Here is a 22516-nt window from a genome sequence, read left to right as displayed (position 1 = left end):
GTTTGTTCTTAAGTTGAATTTATATGTTAGTCGGAACTATATATTTTATAATTGTAACTACAGACAAATGTTTTTATGGTCTCTGTGACATTTGGATTTTAAAAATGTTGGATTCTCTTAAGAACCAGGATTAACAAAAAATGTCTTCATTGCAGACATCTTTAAATGGAACCTACCACCACGGATCTACCTATAAAGGTAGATCGGGTGGTAGGTGGATCTATAGGACAGGAGGATAGCCCTTTTAAGGGCTAAACCTTACGTCCCCGCAATCTTTTGATAACTTTTATTTAGTTAATATGTAAATTTTCTAAAAAGGCTAGAACAACGCAGAACAACAGGCCGGGGCTGCGCGGTAACAGCTCCAAAGTCGGAGCCACTGCGCATGTGCAGACGGCAGGCTTCCAGGACGAAAGCATGCAGCTATGAGGAGCTGTGCACCAAAGTTATCTGGTAGGAGGATCAAAGAGGCTACTGGGGCGTGGAGTTGCTGCGCCGTGTAGCCTCAGCCCCAGAATCCTCTTTAGAAAATTTACATATTAGCAATATAAAATTTTCATAAGATTGTGGGGACATGAGGATTAGCCCTTAAAAGGGCTATCCTCATGTCCCACAGATTCAACTACCATCCGATCTACCTTTATAGGTAGATCCGTGGTGGTAGGTTCCTTTTAATAACTGTTGTAGCTGTTATTGTAGCCTAGGGCTAAAGTACAGTAAATTATCAATTGCCAGAGGTCCGTTTTTAACTAGGGGTTGTCTGTAAGTCGGGTGTTCTTCCCTGCAATTGTTTTTAATAGATTGGATAACCCTGTAAAAACATGTAGCCTACAATATGTGTGGCATTAAATCTGTATGCCTAGCGTTCTGCAACTGGGCAAATGCGAAAAACTCTGTTACTTCTTTGTGTTTCCTGTAGGGGATTGTCTTTTCCTCTAAGCACTTAATCTATTTCTCAGCCCCTCTCCTCCCACAGGATGTTCATTAGAAGATCTTTGATGTACAGTGATATGTTCGGCGCCAAATCTCCTGTGGCATATCGAGGGTCATAGTGACTGGGCACATGTAGTCTGTAAAATACCTAGAACTTCACCATTCACATAACTAAAGTGTAAAAGATCGGGACCTCTGAATGGAATAGGATAAAGCATCACAGTGCCCTGCATTGCATTTGTAAGTATAATAATACAAACATTTACTGATACTAGAAGCTGCAGTACTAGTACAGAAAATGTTAAGGGGAATGCTAAATACATAAGATTCTATGGTATAACTTCACTGGAAGAGAAAAGATAAAGGTTTCCAAACCTTACATTATTTTCATTCTTTTATGTAATTCTCTTTTTTTCCGGTTGAAAGGGATTTACTACAATAGCACCATGTCTGATCACTAGAGGTCTGACTGCTAAAATCTGCAAGTGCACTACATGAATGCTTATATCCACAGATAACAGAAATTACATACGGCCTCTACTCTTTCTATTGAATAGCTTTTCTCTGGATATGCAAAAGGATTCCAGATAATTCCAAAAGCTGCAGTATTTTTTCTCCAGAAAAGATAAGATTCGTACCATAATGAAACACAAAATACTGAGAATGTGTGTCCACCATAACTTCACAGAGGTGGACACAGAAGGCCTGTTTAATAGGGACAGAATGTGGCAATGGAGGGATATAGAAATATTAATGAAAGTTAAAGATTGTCATGTTTCTAATTAAGGTCCTGATTTATTCTTGATAGCAACACTGCAGAAGAAATGCTAGCACAGGCATCCAGTACCTGTTGTTTCAGATGCTTCACATCTCGTATCTTCAGATGACCCCAAAGGTAAAAGTTGCCATTTGTGACTTGCTAATATCTCACAAAGGGATGTTCACTCTCCAATGACGTGCGGCAAGTGCCACGCTGTGGGCTCTTGCTGAATGACGAAAGGACAGCCACTGATGTTTGTTCATTTCTGACAGTTTCCTTGCATCCACATTTTGGCAAATCCCATACTCAACCTGTTTCATGAAATTTGGCAAGCATTTTACTAACTCTAGCATGGGAGATGAGTGGTCTCGTAGGGTGCCTTGCACTTAAATCTGCTGCAATGACGTGGGTACTGTGTTCACCAGATGTCAACACAATTTGTATCTGCTCCTCATGTGTTAACCTCTGTGTCATGTCAATGACTGTAAACAAAGAGAAACTAAATAACTCATGAAAGAATAAAGTTACCTTAAACCCAAGCAAACCAAACACTTTGAAATTTTCAGTAATTTTGATGTGTTACATGACTCTCTTCCTATTGTAAAAAAATAAAGTTTGATCCGAAATGTCCAACTTCAAAATGGCCGCAATGGTTAACACCAATCTTAAAAGGTTTTCCCCCTCCCATATCCTAATGTACCACAGACAGTAGGTTGATATATTGGGGCACATTTGCTTACCCAATTTGGAGGGGTTCCAAAAAGTGCATTGTCTGACGTTCATGTCCGCAGTTTGTCCGAATCCGTCGGATCGTATGACGACCCACCCCCCCGATTTGTGCTAAATACCTGTCCCAGCAGCGGGATCCCTGAAAATGTCGGAAAACCTGACGAAAATGTGATCCGCAAACCTTAGGAAATAAGCCCCATTTTATCCGTATAAATGGCTTACCCTGTATATGGTTAAATTTGGGTGTATTACTATTAGCAGGAGTGTTTGTTCTGCTTTGGCAATGTGTGACAAAAATATTTAGGAATGTCGTGTTGTTCTTAATTGTATACTATATATTTCTATTATTTCAGCACTTTGCTCTTCCTTTTTTATTTAATACTAGAGTAAGAAATATTTGCAGTGGACCCAAAAAAAGTGTTAAACAGGAGATAATTTTCCCAACATTATGATAATTATTATTCATAAATGCAAGAATTTTGAAAAGAAATGTGCATAAAATAATTAAGTAAATCAAAGAGACATACGCAATCATCTGCTGCTCCAATCCCTTAACAGTCTCTTTACTTGATGCTCCAGTAATGATGTCCTTACACAGGTATGTGATAGCTACAGCCAATCACTAGCTACCACAGTATTATACAAAAGTCTGTTATTGGTTTCAGCAGTCACATGTTGATAGACCATCATCAAAACAATGAGTTAGGGGACCTGTAAGAACATTAGCCATGGAAAATTTTGTAAGGCAAGTACTGTATTCATTTTACAATTTCACAACATTCTAATCCCTTATTAAACAAAATTACTAAATTGGATGACCCTTTGAATATTCTCATAGGGATCATTTATATAATATTGACTAGGATCTGAAGAAATGATTACGCTTCATATATGTGACAAATATCTGTATGGTATATGCGACCACAAAGAAAAAAATATGGATACATATATAGGATTGAACAATAACAACAATATTTATTAATTGTCACGGGTGGTCCCCGGGGCTCACAGGCGCGGTGCCGGCGTGACTCACCTCTCCCTCTTAGGGCACGCGGCATCTTCAGGAAATTTAAAGGGCCAGTGCACCGCTAATTGGTGCACTGGCTGATCACTTCCCCTTTAAAAACCCTGCACCTTCCTTACACTCTTGCCGGATCTTTGTGCCTCACAGCCTTAGAGAAATCTCTGTTGCGATTTGCCTGCATTCCAGTGTCTCCTGCGTTCCAGTGTCTCCTGCGTTCCTGACTCCCTCCGTGTTCCTGTGTTACCTGAGACCCTCCGTGTTCCCGTGTACCAGTGTTCCTCCGTGTTGCTGTCCTGTGTGCTGTGTTCCCGTACCCTTCTGCTTGGACCTCCTGTTGCTGACTCCGGACCTGACTCTGACGTTGCATCTCTGCCGTCTGCCCTGACATTGTGCCTGGACTTTGACCATGAGATTGTCAGCCATCTCTGTACTTCTTCCTTGGCCGCCACTGCAGACAAGTCACGCCTGAGGAACTACCTGGTGGTACCTCGCCGCAGCTTGTCTAACTCGCCTTGCGGCGGGCTCTGGTGAAAACCGGTACCACTTAGACTCCGGTCCCAGGTAGTGGCTTACGTCACCATCTGCAGTGGTCCAGAGGATCCACACCTGCAAGCCTGACATTAATTAATCAAGGAAAGACAATACACACAGGACAAACAAGATTAAAAAACACTTAAAAATACATCCAACGGATGTATGTGGCTACCAAGGGCAAATTATGCCCTGAGCTCCCTATCCCAAACTGGTAGTTCAAAGTGAGTGACTCACCCCTGAAGAAGTCACCAGTTCGGTGAGAATAAGCGTGGGGTCTGCCTCACTCCCTTCCCGTCTGTCCCTGCTTACCTGCTCGTATCTCCCCTACATTCGAAATACCTTCCTTACATTCGGGTATTGTATGATCGGGCTCAGGGACGTTATAACCAACTTATTTCCTTTGCACAGGTCACTTTGTCTACTCCACCACCTCTGTATTGGCTATATGCGGATTTATATTGGATTTATAGGTTACCTGCATGCAGACACTTTGAACTACCAGTTTGGGATAGGGAGTTAAGGGCATAATTTGCCCTTGGTAGCCACATACATCCGTTGGATGTATTTTTAAGTGTTTTTTTAATCTTGGTTGTCCTGTGTGTATTGTCTTTCTTTGATTAATTAATAAATATTGTTGTTATTGTTCAATCCTATATACGCATCCATCTTTTTTTCTTTGTGGTTGCATATAGTCTATTGGGATGCGTGGATGTTATTACACAGAAATTATCCTGGTAGTGCCTGCTCGTCTCCTGTTTTGTAAATATCTGTAGGGTATTATTAACTGCTTGGCTCCACTGCACTACTTTTTCACGTCCTAATCATCTAGTCCAAAACCTATTATGGCATCAATAGTCTGTGTATGATTCACTCCCGATATTATGATCCTGGGGTGAATCATCTCTATACCCGGCTCTCTACCCAATGTTAACATGCTGTCAACTCTTAAGATGCCTTTGGCGGTCACATCAAAATAAGAAGCAGTGGTAAATGTTTTACTGCAGCTCTTCAAAATGGAGGACAGCTGGGGTCCTAACATCCTTCAGTATTTTTTCCTGACGAATTTAGAAATTTTTTTTTTGTTCATTGCTTTTATTTTGCTCATCTCCGTGCTGTTGAAAAGAGAACAAGTTCAGATTTCAGAAAGTTTAACCCCCAGAGAAAATAAAATGTTAACACTCCCTTGGCTAGTATGAGGTAACTCTCATATATAGTCCCCCCACCATGGGGTAAATTCATTTTTCCAGCATGAATACTGGTTAAGTTTGGAAAAACAGAAGTACTTAGCATTTAGAAACAGATAAACAAACAAAGAACAAACTATTCAAAAGTATTTGAAGTCCTGTTTGAATGACCATGGTTCTAAAATCTTAAATGGGTCGTCCGAGAGAAATTTGCACTAACCTCGTCTGTAACACCCGGACAAGCCATCGGGAAGTTGTCCGAGCAGAGCTTTGAGCTGTAAACAAACACGCAACACACAAAGGGCCCTTGGCCCAGGACAAGGTAAGTATAAGTTTATTATTTTATGCAGCCCCTCCCCAGCCACCACATTGGGGCACATTTACTTACCCGGTCCAGTCGCGATCCAGCGGCGGGTTCTCCGACGCTGATTCGGGTCCGGCCGGGATTCACTAAGGTAGTGCGCCCGATGTCCACCAGGGGTCGCTGCTGTGCTGAAGTCCGCTGGAGTTCACCGAAGTTCACTATCCTATCCTGGGTGCAGGTAAGACACTTTGTTTTTTTTAAATTTCCGTTGCATGCATGCCGGCGCCGATGTGTCACAATCCGATTGCATGCGCCAAAACCCCCGGGCAATTCGGCGCAAAATGGTAATATTTGGGAAACCCGATGGAAAAACACGATTCGGGCCCTTAGTAAATGACCCCCATTATTTTTACATACTCACGGACAACCCATTTAAGTTTATTATCCTAATGGATAATCCATGATCTCATTTTCTTTCTTTTCTTTCTTTCCTTTCATACCTTCTCCTTCAGTTTTTAATGAGGTAAATTGTTACCCTATATTTATTCTCTGTTAGTGCTAACATTTGTTTTACCGTATAATGTTATAAAAAATGTCAAAAATAATAAAAATGTAATTAAGAAAAAAAGAACTTCCAAGGAATCATATCTTCTCAATGGACACTATCGATCTGTGATAACAGATAGTAACAGTGATAATTGAGGTAAAACATTGCAATAGTTTTAGGCAGGTGTAAAATGATGCAAACTATAATTGATTTTAGAATGAGAAGTTATCAAGTTATCATTAGTTTATTTTTATTAATTTAGATCATGCAAAGTAAATAAATGAGAAATTTTAATCTAATGATTATTTAAAAAAAAACAAACAAACATCACTTTTTCTTGGAAAACTTGTGCAAAGTTTTTTAAGGAACTCAGCAGGAAGGTTGTTACAAACGTTTTGGAGAACTAACCACAGATTTTCTTGCTCAAATCTTTCTGTCTTTTCATGTTTTGGCAGACAGACCAGGCGATGTTGAGATCAGAGATCTGTGAGGGGTCATATAATAATTTCTAGGCTAAGATAGTTCTCTATGACACTGAATTAACATTTCTACATTGAAAAAAGTCTTAGGTCCAGTGTAACCCAAGGCGCCAAGGCTTTCAGTTAAACTTTCCATTTTTGCATAATGAAAGATCTTCTGTCCAGCTTTCCGTTCCATGTAAACTTCAGTGGACCTTCTGTTACACCCCCATTTGGAGGCTGGTGTTTTCCCTATTTTTTTTCTGCTATTTCATTTGGAAGAGTTGAAAAGAATCTGTCAAACGCAGGTGTCAATTAATCCTTAATTTGGAGCATTTGGACAACTACCTAATATTTTTACACATTACTGTATGTCATTTAGAGCTTTCTATTTGTTGACAGGTGCTCTATAAGAAGGATCATTTACAGACTGAACAGTTGCCTGTGTTGCAATGATAGGAAAAAGTCATAACTCTTTGGGGCACATTTACTAAGGGCCGTGTGCCAGTTTTTTCATGTTCTTTTCAGTGCAGACTACTTGCACAGGTATGTTGCACATAACCCTTTTGTGGTGCGGCTGCACTGGTCTTCATGCGACACAAATTAGGGGGCGTTCCCGTGCTCAGTCGGACCGTGCATCAGATTTAACATGCAAATTCTGCCAGAATTGTATTGTGCGCCCCATGTTAAAGGTGCACCAAAAAAAGTGGTGCACTCCGTCGGAACAGTGAAGGGAGCGCCAGATTCATGACATGTGCCAGAAATCCTGAATCTGTCGCACCATGGACACTAAACGGGGAAACTGTGTTTAGTGGAGTTTGTTGTTAGTAAATGTTCCCCATTGTATTTGAAAATAGGATAGATAGAAATCTACTAAAACTTGGAACCAAAACCTCATGGCATGTCAATGGGTGGTGGTGGGGGGGGGGTTATTTGGCAAAGAGGGCATTAAACAGACCTCGCCCCCACAGTCTTTCTTTTATTTTCCTTCCTGGGCACAACATTAGGCGTAGTGCAGGGCAGATAGAGGACAATAGTTACTTAGAAAAGTACCGTAAACTATAGCTACAATCTTCACAGATCTGATGTGTTCTAAATTTATGACGAGTCTGGAGCCTCTTTGTAGATCCTGGTCCCTTTGGGGAGAGGATAGTAAAACTAGTGTGCGAAACGCCCGTCTTAATACATTCCCCCCAAATGATTGCAATGCTGATGGCTGCACTGGATCTCTCAAATGTGTCTATACACTGGTATTAGTTTCTGATTTTGCAGAAACTACAAAGCCATGCATATAGTATAAAGTTTTAACATGGCTTACTGCAATGAAAAAACTTTCTACATCATTGCGTAGCGTGCAGCTTTCATACTGACAGACCCAGAGACAATATCTCATCATTAATGAAACATATGCGATAGCACTACTACTCATCATAATTACAGGACATGCATAGATCCTAATGACTCACGCTAGGGTTTCTACACATTCATTGTAGACAAAATATTGTAGTAGTGATGCAATGACTGATCATTTTACCATATAAAATGCCATTTTTTATTATAGAATTTTAATTGCATCCAGTAATCACAGAGAAAACAATAAGCAAAGAAGTAATTGTGATGAGAAAACTGACGTCATGTTAATGATTCCTTTTATGTCTGTTTTTCCTTTCCCTGAAATGAATCTGCCTTAAAAACGTAAAGTTGTTTATGGATGGATGTTGTGAACCACATCTCTTCCTGTTGGTTGCTAACCACAATGGGAGTTTGGCCACACAGACTCGTTACTTATGTCTGAATTATTAACTAGCGTTACTCAAGATATGCAAATGAGCCTATTACAGCTTTTCTCCGCTACATACAGAGACCTCACAGAACTGCTCACAGTGTCACAGGCTGCTGGTGGTGGACTGCAAGCATCAGAATCATCAGATACAATGGTAGGTAATGCTGTCCTGTTCATAGACTTGTTTGTGTTAGATCTCTACAATGTACATATTTACTGTTACTTGCACTTATACTTTGCTATTGTTTATATATAGTTTAGGCAACAGCTACAGTTGAGTTGTTTATTGCTTTATAGTTATCATTTCACTATAGATAGAGCTCTTAGATCTCCTGGACATAGAATATTCATGCTTGACCTTTGTGAATTGGAGTTTTGTTAGTCTTCAAGACTTGACATTTAAGTTGAGTAAAATCAATAAGCTACTGGCATAGTATTAATGTAGGTTTTTAAGGAGGCACATTGGATAATAACTCTATCTTATCTATCTATCTATATATATATATATATATATATATATATATATATATATATATATATATGTATATTTTATCATGGACTCTGTATATACTTTTTCTGGATAACTGTAGCCAGAATTCATAAACTCAGGACCGTGTTACATTTTTAGTGTGTAGAAAAATATGCACTAATCCCTTGGTATAAATTGTATTGCATGAATAATGATGATGATAATAATTATTATAAAGTGATGTATTATTTTTGTGACCGATGTGACTCCATTGTCCAGGCAGTATACACTTGGAGGTCTATAGTAGCACTGAATAGGATCATGGAAGGCTGTGGATGTCATGTTAAAAAAACCCAAACATTATTTTCACTTACAATTCAACCCAACACTGGAACACAACCCGTTCAATCACTAAGACCATCAATCATTTCAAAAACAGATGAGCCCACTAGAGTTTTAAGCAGTGAGTAGTCTGTAAAAGCAAGGTCACTTTGTCTTTGACGTGAACTAAAGCCCTTAAAGGACTCTGTTTTATTTTTGCATCTCCGTTTACTTCTCCCCACCTACCAAATGCTATTACTTTTTTTATTTTTTTCCATTATTAGAGCTGTATAAGGGTTTGTTATCTCCAAGGCAAATTGTTTCCATCCAATTCCATGCAATGAACTGGGAAGAACTTCAAATTCTGTGAAATTGACAAAGAAATGTGAATGCACCATTTGTCATGCATTTTTTAAAATGTTGTTATGGCTATTGCCACATTTATGCTTTGTGTTGATCAGTTGCAATGACAGCTGGGAACCTGTGTATAATAGATACATATTTACAACTATACAGTTATATTTTATAAGTGGTCAGTTACCTTAGGGGGCTTTAATTAATAGCAAAAAAAGAAAGTTTTTAAAAATATGTGAAAAAATAAATATTTTTTTCCCCTAAAACACAAATAAAACATAAACAAATCAAATCATAAACATAATGGGGCAAATTTATTATGCAGTCTATGCCACAATTCTGGTGTAGACTGCGGATAATACATGCACAAACTAGAAAATAGTATCTGAATGTCCGATTCACCACCAAATTAACATAAAAAAGCGATGAAAAGATTGACCAGATGTTATCATGTTATCAATGTAAACATCCTCTGATTCCGCAACCAATGACACCTTACCTTGATCCAGCCAGCACCTATCCCCTCAGGATATAGCCAACCAGCCTGCTGCCCCACAGTATGTATTCTGCCAGCCACCTGAGTCCAGTATATTGCCAGCCAGCTCCCTGCACTGGGTATGCCCAGCAAATAAAAATGATAAAATCAGTACTTACCTTCCCCAGGTCCTCTTCTTGATTCCTGATGCTGCCCTCACACACACTATGAAGTCAGTAAGTGGCCACGCACACGAATCAAAAAGAGGACCTGTGGGGGATGTCAGAATATTAAATGATGCCACTAGAAAATACTGTTTGTCTCACAGATAACAAACCCTCATATAGCTTATGTAATATTACATCTAAACATTCAGACATTGATATTTTGAGAGCATCCTGAAGTTTTTATTTTTCCAACTAGGAAATGTAATTAGCATATTCCTTTCCCAGATCTGTTTCAGACTGTACAATGCAGAGCTTTCTGGTAGAAACCTGACTGGCACCGTTAGAGTCCATAGGAGTTGTTCCTGTCTGTCATGTGTGTTCTATTATTTTCATTTTCTTTTTGCTATATGTGAACACACCCCTATGCTACCTGGGCAAAAACATTTTTTCTCCTCTGGCTACAAACTAAGACTCAGACCGCATTTTTGCGGTCGTTGAGTCCGCAGTATTTTTATATTTTCAGAGTTGTAAGTCCACAAAAATGGCTCATGTATAATCCATATATCTTCCATTTCTGAAGATCTGCAAAAAACACAATGATTGTGTTACCTAGTACGTGATCCCAAAATATGGACGACACAAGGATTACATCTTTGTTGCATCAGTATCAGTGCAGCAATTTCAAATCTCTTTTAATTGAGTTTTTTTTAAATTAACAGCAAAAGAAAATACAATAGTTTAACCAGAAATGCAGGTGACACCTCAGCCTGGGAAACATATCTAAGGTGGGAAATCATTAGCCATAAATCTTTGTCAAGGAAAAGCGATTATTACTGAAAGTGTAACCGTCATTTCAAAAAACTTTTGCAATTGGATTAGTTACCCGAATCTTGCTCCTTCCTCTTGTATTCTGCAGACTTCCCCTAGATTTCATTAACTGCTCAGATAGCTGTTACGATGGACATTGTGTGTTCATAAAGAAGCAGAGACAATAGAGGGAGAGACACGTCCAAATCTCTCTCCCTGCAGCCAGCTGATCACCTCATGTCTCACTGCCCCAGCACTCAGTCATGTGCATAACCAAGCACCTAAACTCTCATCTCTCCCTCAGCTTTCCCTACACTTGTGTATAAACAAATAATCCACACAGAGAAATACTGCAGCCCCCCATCACCTCACACAAGGAAGTGGCAGGAGACACTCTCCAAGTCTGCAAGCTGTGCCCTCATGTGCTGTGCCCTCATGTGCTGTGCCCACATGTGCTGGAGTGTTACATAGATAGATAGATAAATAGATAGAAAATTAAAACAAATCAGCTGCACCAGTTAAGAAAAAACTGGGTGCTCAACCTTCAGGTTTTTTAAATCCTTTCACATATAAAAATCAAAAAATGGTGGCACTCTAAGTTCTTGTGAAAAAGGAATTCTTTTGTTCCAAAAGTGCTACGTTTCAGCTCCCATATTGTGCCACCATTTTTTGATTTTTAGATAGATAGATAAATTGATAGATAGATGGATAGATAGGAGATAGATAGATAGATATGAGATAGATAGCTCTGGTGTCATTGGTCAGCGGCAGGCTCTGACCCTCCTTCTTGCTGATTGTAGGTTTTTTGAGAGCTGGAAACCCTGGTTGCTATGGGCCAAAAAAGGTACTAAATGAGGTCCGAGAGGCAAAATACTTTGAGGAATGATTCCCAGGGACCCCTGGAGCAGAATTATGTATTTTAGTTTTGTTTTTTTTTTGCTCAAAATGACGGTTACACTTGAAATCAACAGTATACAGAATACATGAACATAACACTGCATCCAGGGTAGGGGTGGTAAAGGGAGGGGTAGTAGAAAAGAGATAGCGGGAAATGTTTAATGAAAAGGATACAGGAATGCATGGGTGGAGGGAGAAGAAGAGGTGGAAGAATGGCTGCTGTTGAATCGAGATGTGTAGGGTGTGTCAGAGAGACCTGCAGGGGACCAAAGCATATCCTACCATGGGGATCAAGCCTTCAAAAGCTTTGGGTTGTTACAGTTTTGAAAGGCACAGATCTCCTCTAGTGGCATTGTTGGAAAATCTTGTGGACCCAATTTATAGTAGAAGGTGGTGAGGTTGACCTCCAGTGGAGAGGGGTTTGTTGAAGTTTAGTCTGTGTAAGATCCTGTTAATAAGAGGCGATGCTCCTGGGAGTAGGTCGACAATAATTGGTGACACAGAGTTCCACAAAGTGGGCACATTTTTGTGCATTACCCCATATGTAGATGTAGGTACTTTTGTCCTGAAGACATCTACAGCAGACATCTGGGACTGGATCCTTGTAAAGGGGAAGGACTCGGGTCTTCTACCATCTACTTTCTAGATTGTGAGATATCTCCTGTAAGGTGATACATCTCAAATAGCCATGACTATTGCAGAAGATTTGTCGTACCTTTTGTTCAGTAACACAGATGTCTAGATCCTGTTCCCATGCTGAGATGTAGTATTTTCTGATGTCTGAAATTTATACAGAAAGGAGATTAGTTTGGATACATGTGTTAGGTTCCTGAATATCTGAAGAGATAATGTATTTGAAGCTTTCTTTCAACTGAGCATGTGTTTGCAGTTTTACTATGGTGAGTTGAGGGGACCTTTGCTGTCATTGAGGGAGAAATGGAAATACTCCAATGCTTAAGACATTTATTGTTTTGTAATTTGAGGAGGTTTGTAAGGCTTTGTTAGGTGGATCACTGGAAGATTTCATGATGGTCCCTTTCCTGGTTGTTTGGATTCCATTCCATCTGTTGTAAGGGACCAGCAAGCATTTGCATTATAAAAGTTAGTCCACCAACTAGTCCCATATATGGGTTGACACCAGAATTTATGTAATCTTAGTACAACAGAGCCGGTGTTATAAACCACTTCAATCAAGTATGAAATAAAAACTCCAAATTTTATTGATATACACTAATAACACACTTAAAAACACACCAAATGTATAATTCTCTCTGCCATTGTCTAAAATAAAATAGTGTGAGCTCCTAACAGCTGCCTACAATTATGGCCAGATGTAAACACGGACTGAAAAAGTGCAAATAAATGTGTAATCTTGGCAAACAAATGTGCCCAAAATGTTATCACATGTGCTGAATAAAAGCTCAGTGCATTTCACCATAGTCCATGTAGCTGGAGGAGATTTCTGCTCCATGTGTATTGCTGCTGACTCGCAACTTCCTCAGGCAAGGTATAGAAGTCCATGGAGGCATGCTGTAATTTCATGTGATCAGATACATACATGGAGTAGATGTAACAGGACTTAGATGACATCATACTGGTCACATGACTTTAAGTGCCCAATAATGTAACAAAGTTTTCTCTCTCAACGTTCAATAGGCAGCATATCATAGCACTAAGACCTATCAATCAGGAAAAGGTAGTCAGTGCAATACAATAACCACTGAAGATGCAGGGCCTCACTTAGTGTCATTGGACTCACATCAAAGGAGTTGCAGATAAGTTTACAAACTGATTTTATAACAAGAAGATTTTTTTAAGAAGCTATTATTCCAAGTTGTATAGGCCATACAGTATCCTACTTTGAAAATATGTTACTGAGCTGTACCTAGGGCTGTACATCACAGAGCTAGGGGTGAGGTAAGATTTTGGAATGAGGAAGTGCCATAAAAAGCTCTTTTATATAGAATAAACTATCCCTTTAAATGATGTTGCTCATGCCAGGAAGCATCTACTTTCTTGGTACTGTCTGCCAGATAAACAATATTGTGCCAGCAATTCTATTATTTCTGTGGTGTGTTCATGCAGTAAAACTTAAGACCAGAAGTTGCCCAAGTTTCCTGTATTGACAATAAGTTAATACATTTTAGTCATACAGTTTGAAGCCATTCAGTTTCACCCATGTTCTGTGTGTTTATGGGAAAAGTTCTACCCACCATTGTGAGATTGTTGTGCTAAAAATATCTAACAATGTCAAGTAAACCTGGCACTGCAATAAAAGTCAGGCTCTAGTTTCAAGAGCATTATAGCTTCCGTTCATAACAAAGTCATAACATTTATGCCATCTTAGCTTTCACGTGAATCCTATTGAACAGTTCCCTAGTTACTTTCCCTGTGCCCATCCTCCTCCTGGAAATGTCATCACTTCTCTGATAGCTCCCAGCCCATGCTTTGCACTCATCTGTACTCTTCTCTTCATCCCTATGGTGGACACACCCAACATCTCATCTCCAAGGTTAAATTAGGATAGAATATAATTTTTTTATTTTATTGACCCATTATTCATGGTACCAAGTAAGTACAAGCAAGGAACATCTTAAATGGAACTTGTCCTAAAAAAACACTACTATTGTGGGGTCAAGCAGATTAACACCTTCCAGGCCACCTCCTGGCCCAGTGTGGTTGCATCATCCAGTCAATCTACATAGAAGTGGCATGTAAATTGGTTGTATAAAAGTTTAGCAGTGAAGCTGTGTTTGATGCCCTCGCAGAAGTCGGTCGAGTGATGTGAGTCCTCAGCAGAGGTGGCTTTCTGGGGCAAGGAGAGGTTAACTTCCATCTCACTTCATAGTTGATTTTTTTGGATGACGCTGGGCCATGAAAATGATATAATCTGGAAGCTGATAACATATTGGTATGGCTTTATAGGTCAATTTCTGCTGACAAGTTCCCTTTAAATTCTTCAAAGTAATAACAAATCATGTAGAAAACCTTTGAGATGACCCGGATGTCGTGTGTGACAAAAATAAATTACCTAGATTGACAAACTTCTGAAAACGTGACTAAACTCATGTAATAATCCAGCTGTAAACAAACCACAAGTTACATATTTGCACAATCAATAGCAGAGAACAAGTCCAGAAGTGTGAAACAAATGAATCATAACTAGTAATATGGAAGCTTTCTGACAACTACTGATAGTGGCGGAAATTGTCCTTAGGCGTCTGTGTAGTGTGGTGATGTCATAGGGTATTCTATTCTATATCCAGGCACCTCCCATTTTATACAGGGGCCCAATGACATTTGCAGTAAATTCTAGTCATTTGGTACAAGTGATACAGATTCTTCTTGTGAAACCTTCTTATTGAATCAATAACATATTTATATGGGTTTTGCTACAATCATATCTGTAATGTAGAAGGCCTTTCTCACCACTATGTATCATGGTCATGCTGACATCCTAGGCTGGTGATATGTCATACTCTCAGCAATACTTGGGAAATTATCATCATCAAGACTAAAGAAAGAAATAATAGATACTAATAATAATAATAATAATAATAATAATAATAATAATAATAATGATAATTGAGTAAAATACATTAGTTAGGCCCAGCTCACATCTGTGTTTAGACCTTCGTTAACTTCTGTCACTAAAATGTTAATATTGGACGTTAGAATGTCCATTGAATTTGGTTAGTGCTTCGAGAGAAAAAAATTGCATGAAATCAATGGACATTTTTTCCACTAGACGCCCATTATTATCATTTTAGTGATGGCAGATAATAATGGATGTCCGAACGTAGTTGTGATCTGGGCCTTAGACTGCATTTCTACAGTGAAAGGTTTTCAGTGGTCACAGATATAAGTGGAGATAACTCTGATTACAGACACTTAACCTCTCAGATATAATGGTGAGATATAATGGTGAGGAAGTGGGTTCTCTCAAGTGAATAAAAGACCAATGGAGAGATTGTAGGAACATTTGGTTATTAATGATTTTATGCCTCCAAAAGATTGAAAGTTTCACAGCTTAAAAGTAACATAATGATATTTCCATAGATTGCAGTATGCTATGGTACTATATCCAATGGTATACACAATGCAATGAGGAAAACAGTTAAAAAAATTTGAAAAAGAAGCACATTCCTCTGAAAAGACACATTGCATTCTTGTTTACTATTATGATATGTATTAGTCTTTTATTACAATGAAATTTAGCACATAATTGAAGTTCCTCTACACCAAGCACACTTACATGCAGGCTTGTGCTTCCTGAAACAGTATCTGTTCTTCTTTTTGTGTCCAATAGCTTACATTTTGAGGCAAACATCTTTGAAACTTATGCAAATGAGCCTCAGGGACTCCAGTCTACGTCACATAAGCCTCTACTGGCAGCATTGTCTAATAATTATTCAAACCTCCATTTGGTGTTTTTGCCACATCCTCCCTCTCCTCCCCTGCCAGAGAGCAGGTAACAATGGCCGACCCACAACAATTTGCGAGGATTGTACTCTCTGTCTGGAGAGGGGAGGGAAAAACTCTGAATGGAGGCAGGAATGATAATCAGACAACGGACCCAGCAGGAGCTCCTTTGGCATATCCAGGAGCCCCTGAGGCTCATCTGCATAATTTTAAAATCCATTTTTCTCCAAAACTAACTATTAAAAGCACAAAGTTGATTGGATCCTGTTGCAAGATTCACAAACCCAGCATGTAAGCGTGCTTGGTTTAGAAGCACTGCATCCGTGTGGTAAATTTTCTTTAAAATATTAATGGCATTTTAGTAACAAATACAGGCGGTCCCCTACTTAAGGACACCCGACTTACAGACAACCCATAGTTACAGACGGACCCCTCTGCCCACTGTGACCTCTGGTGAAGCTCTCTGGATGCTTTACTATAGTCCCAGACTGCAATGATCAGCTGTAAGGTGTCTGTAATGAAGCTTTATTGATAATTCTTGGTCCAATTACACCAAAAATTTTGAAACTCCAATTGTCACTGGGGCAAAAGAAAAAAAATTGTCTAGAACTTCCATTATAAAATATACAGTTTCGACTTACATACAAATTCAACTTAAGAACAAACCTCCAGACCCTATCTTGTATGTAACCCGGGGACTGCCTGTACACAGAATTAACCAGTTAATACCCCTACACACACTAAAAGTGTACTACAAAACTTGTACTTGTAGTTTTGACACTTTTTACTTACTGTTGGCTGTTTGTTTCAATAAAATAATTTTTTGCAATATTTGGAGGAACTGACACATAAATGGCTAATAAATGGCTAAACTGTACACTCCAGCACCAGCATGTGGGTAGTGCCGTGTGCCACCATTTTAGAGAAGATCGTCACTCCTGATGAAGTCATTGGGAGTGAAATCCTCCTCAGAATGGCGGTGGGCAGTGCTGTCGGCATAGTGGTACCTAGTCCTTGTGGAGACTTGTACAGCAGCATTAAAACAGTTAATACCCGCTAACGGTGCCAGCACTAATTGAGGGTATCACTGGAGGGGGGTCGAGGTCCACTCATCACTTCTTCTAATGCATTTTTTCATTATGACTGACAATCAGCTTGGTGGAAGTTTATATATATATTCTTGTCACTTTCCTTTAGGACCATGAAATCCACAACTGTACAACAATTGATTGTCTACTTGAGAAGTATTACTTATCCACTATATATTCCCTGGAATTTATATTTGGAATCCTTGGCAATGGTATAGTGATGTTTGGATATATTTTCTGCATGAAGAAGTGGACCAGCGGGAGTGTGTACCTATTTAACCTGTGCCTGTCAGACTTCGCCTTCCTGTGCACCCTTCCTCTGCTGATTCACAGCTACGCCAGTGGGAGCTGGATGTTTGAAGAATTCCTGTGCTATAGCAATAGATACTTGCTGCACGCCAACCTCTACACTAGCATTCTTTTCCTCACCTTCATCAGTATTGATCGATACCTGATTATTAAATACCCTTTTCGAGATCATATTCTGCAGAAGAAGGAAATGGCAATTGTGATTTCTACTGGGATTTGGTTTGTGGTCATGTTAGAAATAGCGCCCATTCTGTTTTTTATAGAATTGCGTAACAGCAGCCAGTGCCTCAGCTACGGAAGTTCCGGAATGGCGTCCTACAGCCTTATTTATAGCGTGTGCCTCACTGTCACTGGCTTCATCATCCCACTCTGTGCCATGTGTATATTTTACATGAAAATGGCCCGCTTTTTGAAAACCAGAAGTGAAACTCTTACAACATCCTTCCCCCTGGACAAACCTCTTACTTTGGTGGCCGTTGCAGTGATTGTGTTTTTTATTTTATTCACCCCATATCACCTCATGAGAAATGTCAGGATTGCATCACGTATGGATAGATGGCACCTGAGCCGAGAAGCAAAGATCACCATCAATTCTGTATATGTAATCACAAGACCGATTGCTTTCTTGAACAGTGTGATAAACCCTGTCTTCTATTTCCTAATGGGGGATAATTTCAGGGAAATGATGCTCGCCAAAATCCGCTACTTTTTCAGGACAATGAATTGTCACTGCATCCACGATTGCAAACCAGACTGTAGTAAAGGAAGAAGTTATAGGACAGATTCTTAGCCTGAAAGCCTTAATGTTATGCAGTGTATATTGTATATATTATTATGTTGTATGTCATAGTCAGTATTTTTCTGTTAAACAGAATGCCATCCTATTATGTATGTATTATATAGATGTATTTTTTTTTTCTTTTTAGATTCAATGCAAAATAAATGTTCAATTAGAAACATTCCATATATTTCCATTTAAAATGAATTACTAATTTTGGTCTAAGACTTGGGTCTACAATGATTCTGCAGGCTACATATACACCAACGTGTGCCCGCCCGGCTACGTCCGGCGCGTTGGTGACCCCTCCCCTCGCCATAGAGATCCATGGTGTACGGGTCATAACACGGGGGAAAAATAAGACACGTTATATCTTTTTCCCATGTATGGAGCGTTAAGGAGCAGTGTGCTGTATGTAAGCAGGTTTTAATATAATGTATTCCTCTTCTATGTATACTACAGGCGATATACATACAAATTAAGCTATGTTCATATCTCATTTAATCCCCACTTTGTAAGAATATTTTGGGAGAATTTTTGGTGTATCCCTTATAGGGCATCTGGGTATGCAAATTAGCCTTAGGGGCTCCAGGCTACATGGGTGTTATGGAACCTGGAGCCCCTCAGGCTCATCTGCATACAGTCTTTCATCCTGGTAGTAGATGTCCTTTAGCACCTACCCCTGAAAGGGGGACAATGAACATAGGCAGCAGGCAGTGATTTGCTGCTGCCGATATGCTGGAATTCTCCATATATTGACAGTTATATTACTGGATAAAACCCACATAGTACATTCAGCAGAGGCTGGGGATGCATGCCATGCAATAGTATCCATCTCCAATGGCCTTCCATGAATGTGTTCTTCTTTTCCAGGAAGATCCAGAATGAAAAAGTGCACTTTACTCCACTTTCATTTTACCAGTGCTCATGAATATTTTAAAGGGTAGCTGTGATAAATTAATAATTCCTTTATTCATATAGTGCACACAGATTACGCAGTGCTGCAGAGAGCTTGCCAAATCAGCCCCTGTCCCTAATCACAATCTACTAAACCTACCAGAATGTTTTGGAGTATGGGAGGAAACCGGAGGACCCGGAGGAAACCCATGCAAACACGGAGAGAACATGCAAACTCTTTGCAGATGTTGACCCTGGGAGTTGAACTAGAAATATTCTGACTTTCAGACAGTTTGATAAATCTGCCCCATAGTGTAAGAATTATCAGACTATATCTCTTGCAACTTATTATACTGTAATATTGTATATGATCGATATTCTGTAGTCTGATGGTAAACATATTTACTGATGAATTGTTGAGGTATTTATGTAATTGATTTCTTTCACATTTATACTTAATGTACCTATCTCTCAATATTCTTGCTTTTGATAAAGATCATTTGCGTGGACACATCACTTAGATTTATAATAATGCACAATAAATAAATAAAATGTCAACTTGCTCATGTAGTGGAGTGCTCAGGTTTTTTTCCATTCATTATATTGGGTTGGAGCACTTGCCAGAGCACCTGTCCCTAAAGGGTTTATCCTGACGTGCTACACACATTTTAGTAAGAATTTTGTGGCAGGTATACTTCCAGGTCAGTTATTTATGTAGTGCAATACTTTATTTTATACTTCTAGCTCCAGTCTCTAGAACTAATACTAGAATATACAGTCATAAAAACAGAAACAAAATAAAATGTTATTTTTGTTCTACCATGAACGCTTCATTGGGTCAAGAAGCGTAAATTTTTTTTCCTAAGAGATTGGAACTTCACTTCCATCTGCCTTAGTTAAGCTTTGTTACCCTTTTCTTAAAAGGGAGCTTGTGAAAGGTAGTCCTCCTTTTTTGCACCCACAAACTCTGTAAGAGCATTTGAAAAGGTCATCTAAAACTGATAAGTGATTCAAAGTCTACAAATCTCCACCAAACAATGTTCGAAATAATCTTGAATAGAAACGTACTATTTTGTTCTCTATGTAGATCTATATGTCTCCATGGTAACAGCATTCGAGCTACGTGTGATTTGATCTTGTAGGCATAAACCTGTACATTGAGACTTTGCATCTTGATAAAATTTGGTACTTTATTAGCAAGAATGATACAAATGAAAGTGAGGATGACAGAGCATGTTGATCAATCACATGCATGCATCCTTATTTTAGCTGGTTTGGTCCCTGTGTCATCATTATTATCTCCTCACAGCTTTTCCCCCTCCCATTGCCTCATGCAGATGTGAGCAGAAAGATATTTACTTGCAGCATGGGATTAGCTCACATCTGAAAATTAGAGAGGGAAGGATGGAGAACTGTGAGGAGATAATGGTGATGACTCAGGAACTCAGAGAATTCCAATGTCCACATGCCTCCATCCAGTTTGCTACATGGGAGCCAGGTCTACTTTTATATACAGCAAATAGAATACGTTAATAATAAAAGCAGATTGGGGATTAGTATTAAAAAGTCTGTGGGAATCTGTCATTGGGTAAAAATCCTCATGACAGGTTCCCTTTAAAATTTGTTTTTTTATATTATTAGCTTGGTTGTATTTTCTCAATAACACTACCATATCTGTCCATGCTTTCTGTATGGCATTGAAGCTTAGCTCAATTAAGGTGAATGGTTCTTTGCTACAATATCAAATACAGGCGGTCCTCTACTCAAGGACACCCGACTTACAGACAACCCATAGTTACAGACAAACCCCACTGACCTCTTTTTTTTGTCTGGATCTACAATTATAAAATATGCAGTTTCAACTTACATACAAATTCTACTTAAGAACAAACCTCTGGACACCCTATCTTGTATGTAACCCGGGGACCGCCTGTACAGCCTTGGTACTGCTTTTGGAAGAAATCCTTTTTTCTAAAAATGGTAATCCATTAACAGATTTATAACAAATACAGGCTTATTTACTAAGGGTCTACGGCCACACTTTTCCAAAATTTTCGGGGATTGCGCTGCTGTGACAGGTATTTAGCAGGGAATTGTGTCGCACGTGATTGGATTTTGGTGCAGTTGCGTCGGTTTTCATGCGACAGATATCGGGGGCCGTCAAACGATCCGACTGATTCGGACTAAGGCTGCATTCACACACAAGTATGGGGAACGTATATACGGCCGATATACGTCCCCCATACACTTCTATGGGCTCACGGCATGGTACGGGAGCGGCACACGTGCGGCACCGTACCGCTCCGTAGCCCGGGAAAAGATAGAACATATCCTATCTTTTCCTGTATTACGGCGCTGTGGCCCATACATCCCTATGGAGAGGGGCGGGGGTGAGCGGCGCTCACCTCCTCCTCCTCTCCCCACGCTGCCATGTGTCCGCCGTGCTACGGTGCGGCGGGCCCACGGAAGTGCATGTAGCCTAAGCGCAGGATTTATCATTCCAATTGAGTCGCAATCCCATGCACTTACATGCACCGGGAAGAAGATGTTGAACTCCGGCGGACCTGAGCGGGGGAAGCGACACATGCAGGATATCGTGCGTACAATCTTAGCGAATTGCAGCACAGTGCATTATTGTATGACAATGTGCTTTCAGTGAACAACTCCGGAAGGGTATGCAAATGTGCCTCATAATGTTTAAACTACAATACTCTTTTTTTAATATTCACATTTCTTATGTGTTCCCATGTGTTGACTCTTCACGTCACACCAAGCATATGTCATATGGTTTCTGCAGTGCCATAAACTGTATGGGAAAAAAATCTTGACTACAAGCAGTATTAGCCAGTGTGTATTGTATAATTCTATTAATTAACTTCCAATTTTAAAATCCATTATTGTACTGATTGCAAAAAATATCATACATTTTCCTGTCAATTTGTATGCTGCATGTTCTGTTATTTCGATGTATATTGTAATTGTTATTTCTATGTATATTGTAATCAATGATTTTCTAGATGTAATATCTTGTTTTATAAGACTATTTGCATTTAATTGTAATATATAATGTGCAATATGTGTAAGTAAAAAGATATATGACTAACATTGTGGGACTAAGCTTATTTAACCCCTTAAGGACCAGGGGTTTTTTACTCCTTACCTTCGAAAATCTATAACTTTATTTTGTCATGTAAGGAGCTGTGTATGTGCTTGTTTTCTGCGTAACAAATTGCAATTCATACTGACGGTATTTATTATGCTGTGTACTGGGAAACG

At 39.3% G+C, this 22516-nt stretch overlaps 1 protein-coding gene across 2 annotated transcripts; it reads left to right on the top strand.

Moving 5' to 3' along the window:
* The first annotated feature begins 1019 nt into the window (after positions 1 to 1019).
* On the top strand, positions 1020 to 21508 carry SUCNR1 (succinate receptor 1). Of its 2 annotated transcripts, XM_072142980.1 has the most exons (3): positions 1020 to 1173; positions 8335 to 8410; positions 17366 to 21508. In XM_072142980.1, exons 2-3 carry the CDS (start codon positions 8408 to 8410, stop codon positions 18353 to 18355), a joined length of 993 nt encoding a protein of 330 aa, XP_071999081.1. In that variant the 5' UTR covers positions 1020 to 1173; positions 8335 to 8407; the 3' UTR covers positions 18356 to 21508. The 2 variants fall into 2 exon arrangements, with proteins under 2 accessions (XP_071999081.1, XP_071999080.1); XM_072142979.1 differs by lacking the exon at positions 1020 to 1173 and having other exon boundaries at positions 8189 to 8410.
* The last annotated feature ends 1008 nt before the right edge of the window (positions 21509 to 22516 follow it).

Source organism: Engystomops pustulosus, chromosome 3, assembly GCF_040894005.1.
Source record: "Engystomops pustulosus chromosome 3, aEngPut4.maternal, whole genome shotgun sequence".
Taxonomy (NCBI): Eukaryota; Metazoa; Chordata; class Amphibia; order Anura; family Leptodactylidae; genus Engystomops; species Engystomops pustulosus.
This window is presented reverse-complemented; position numbering and strand designations above follow the sequence as displayed.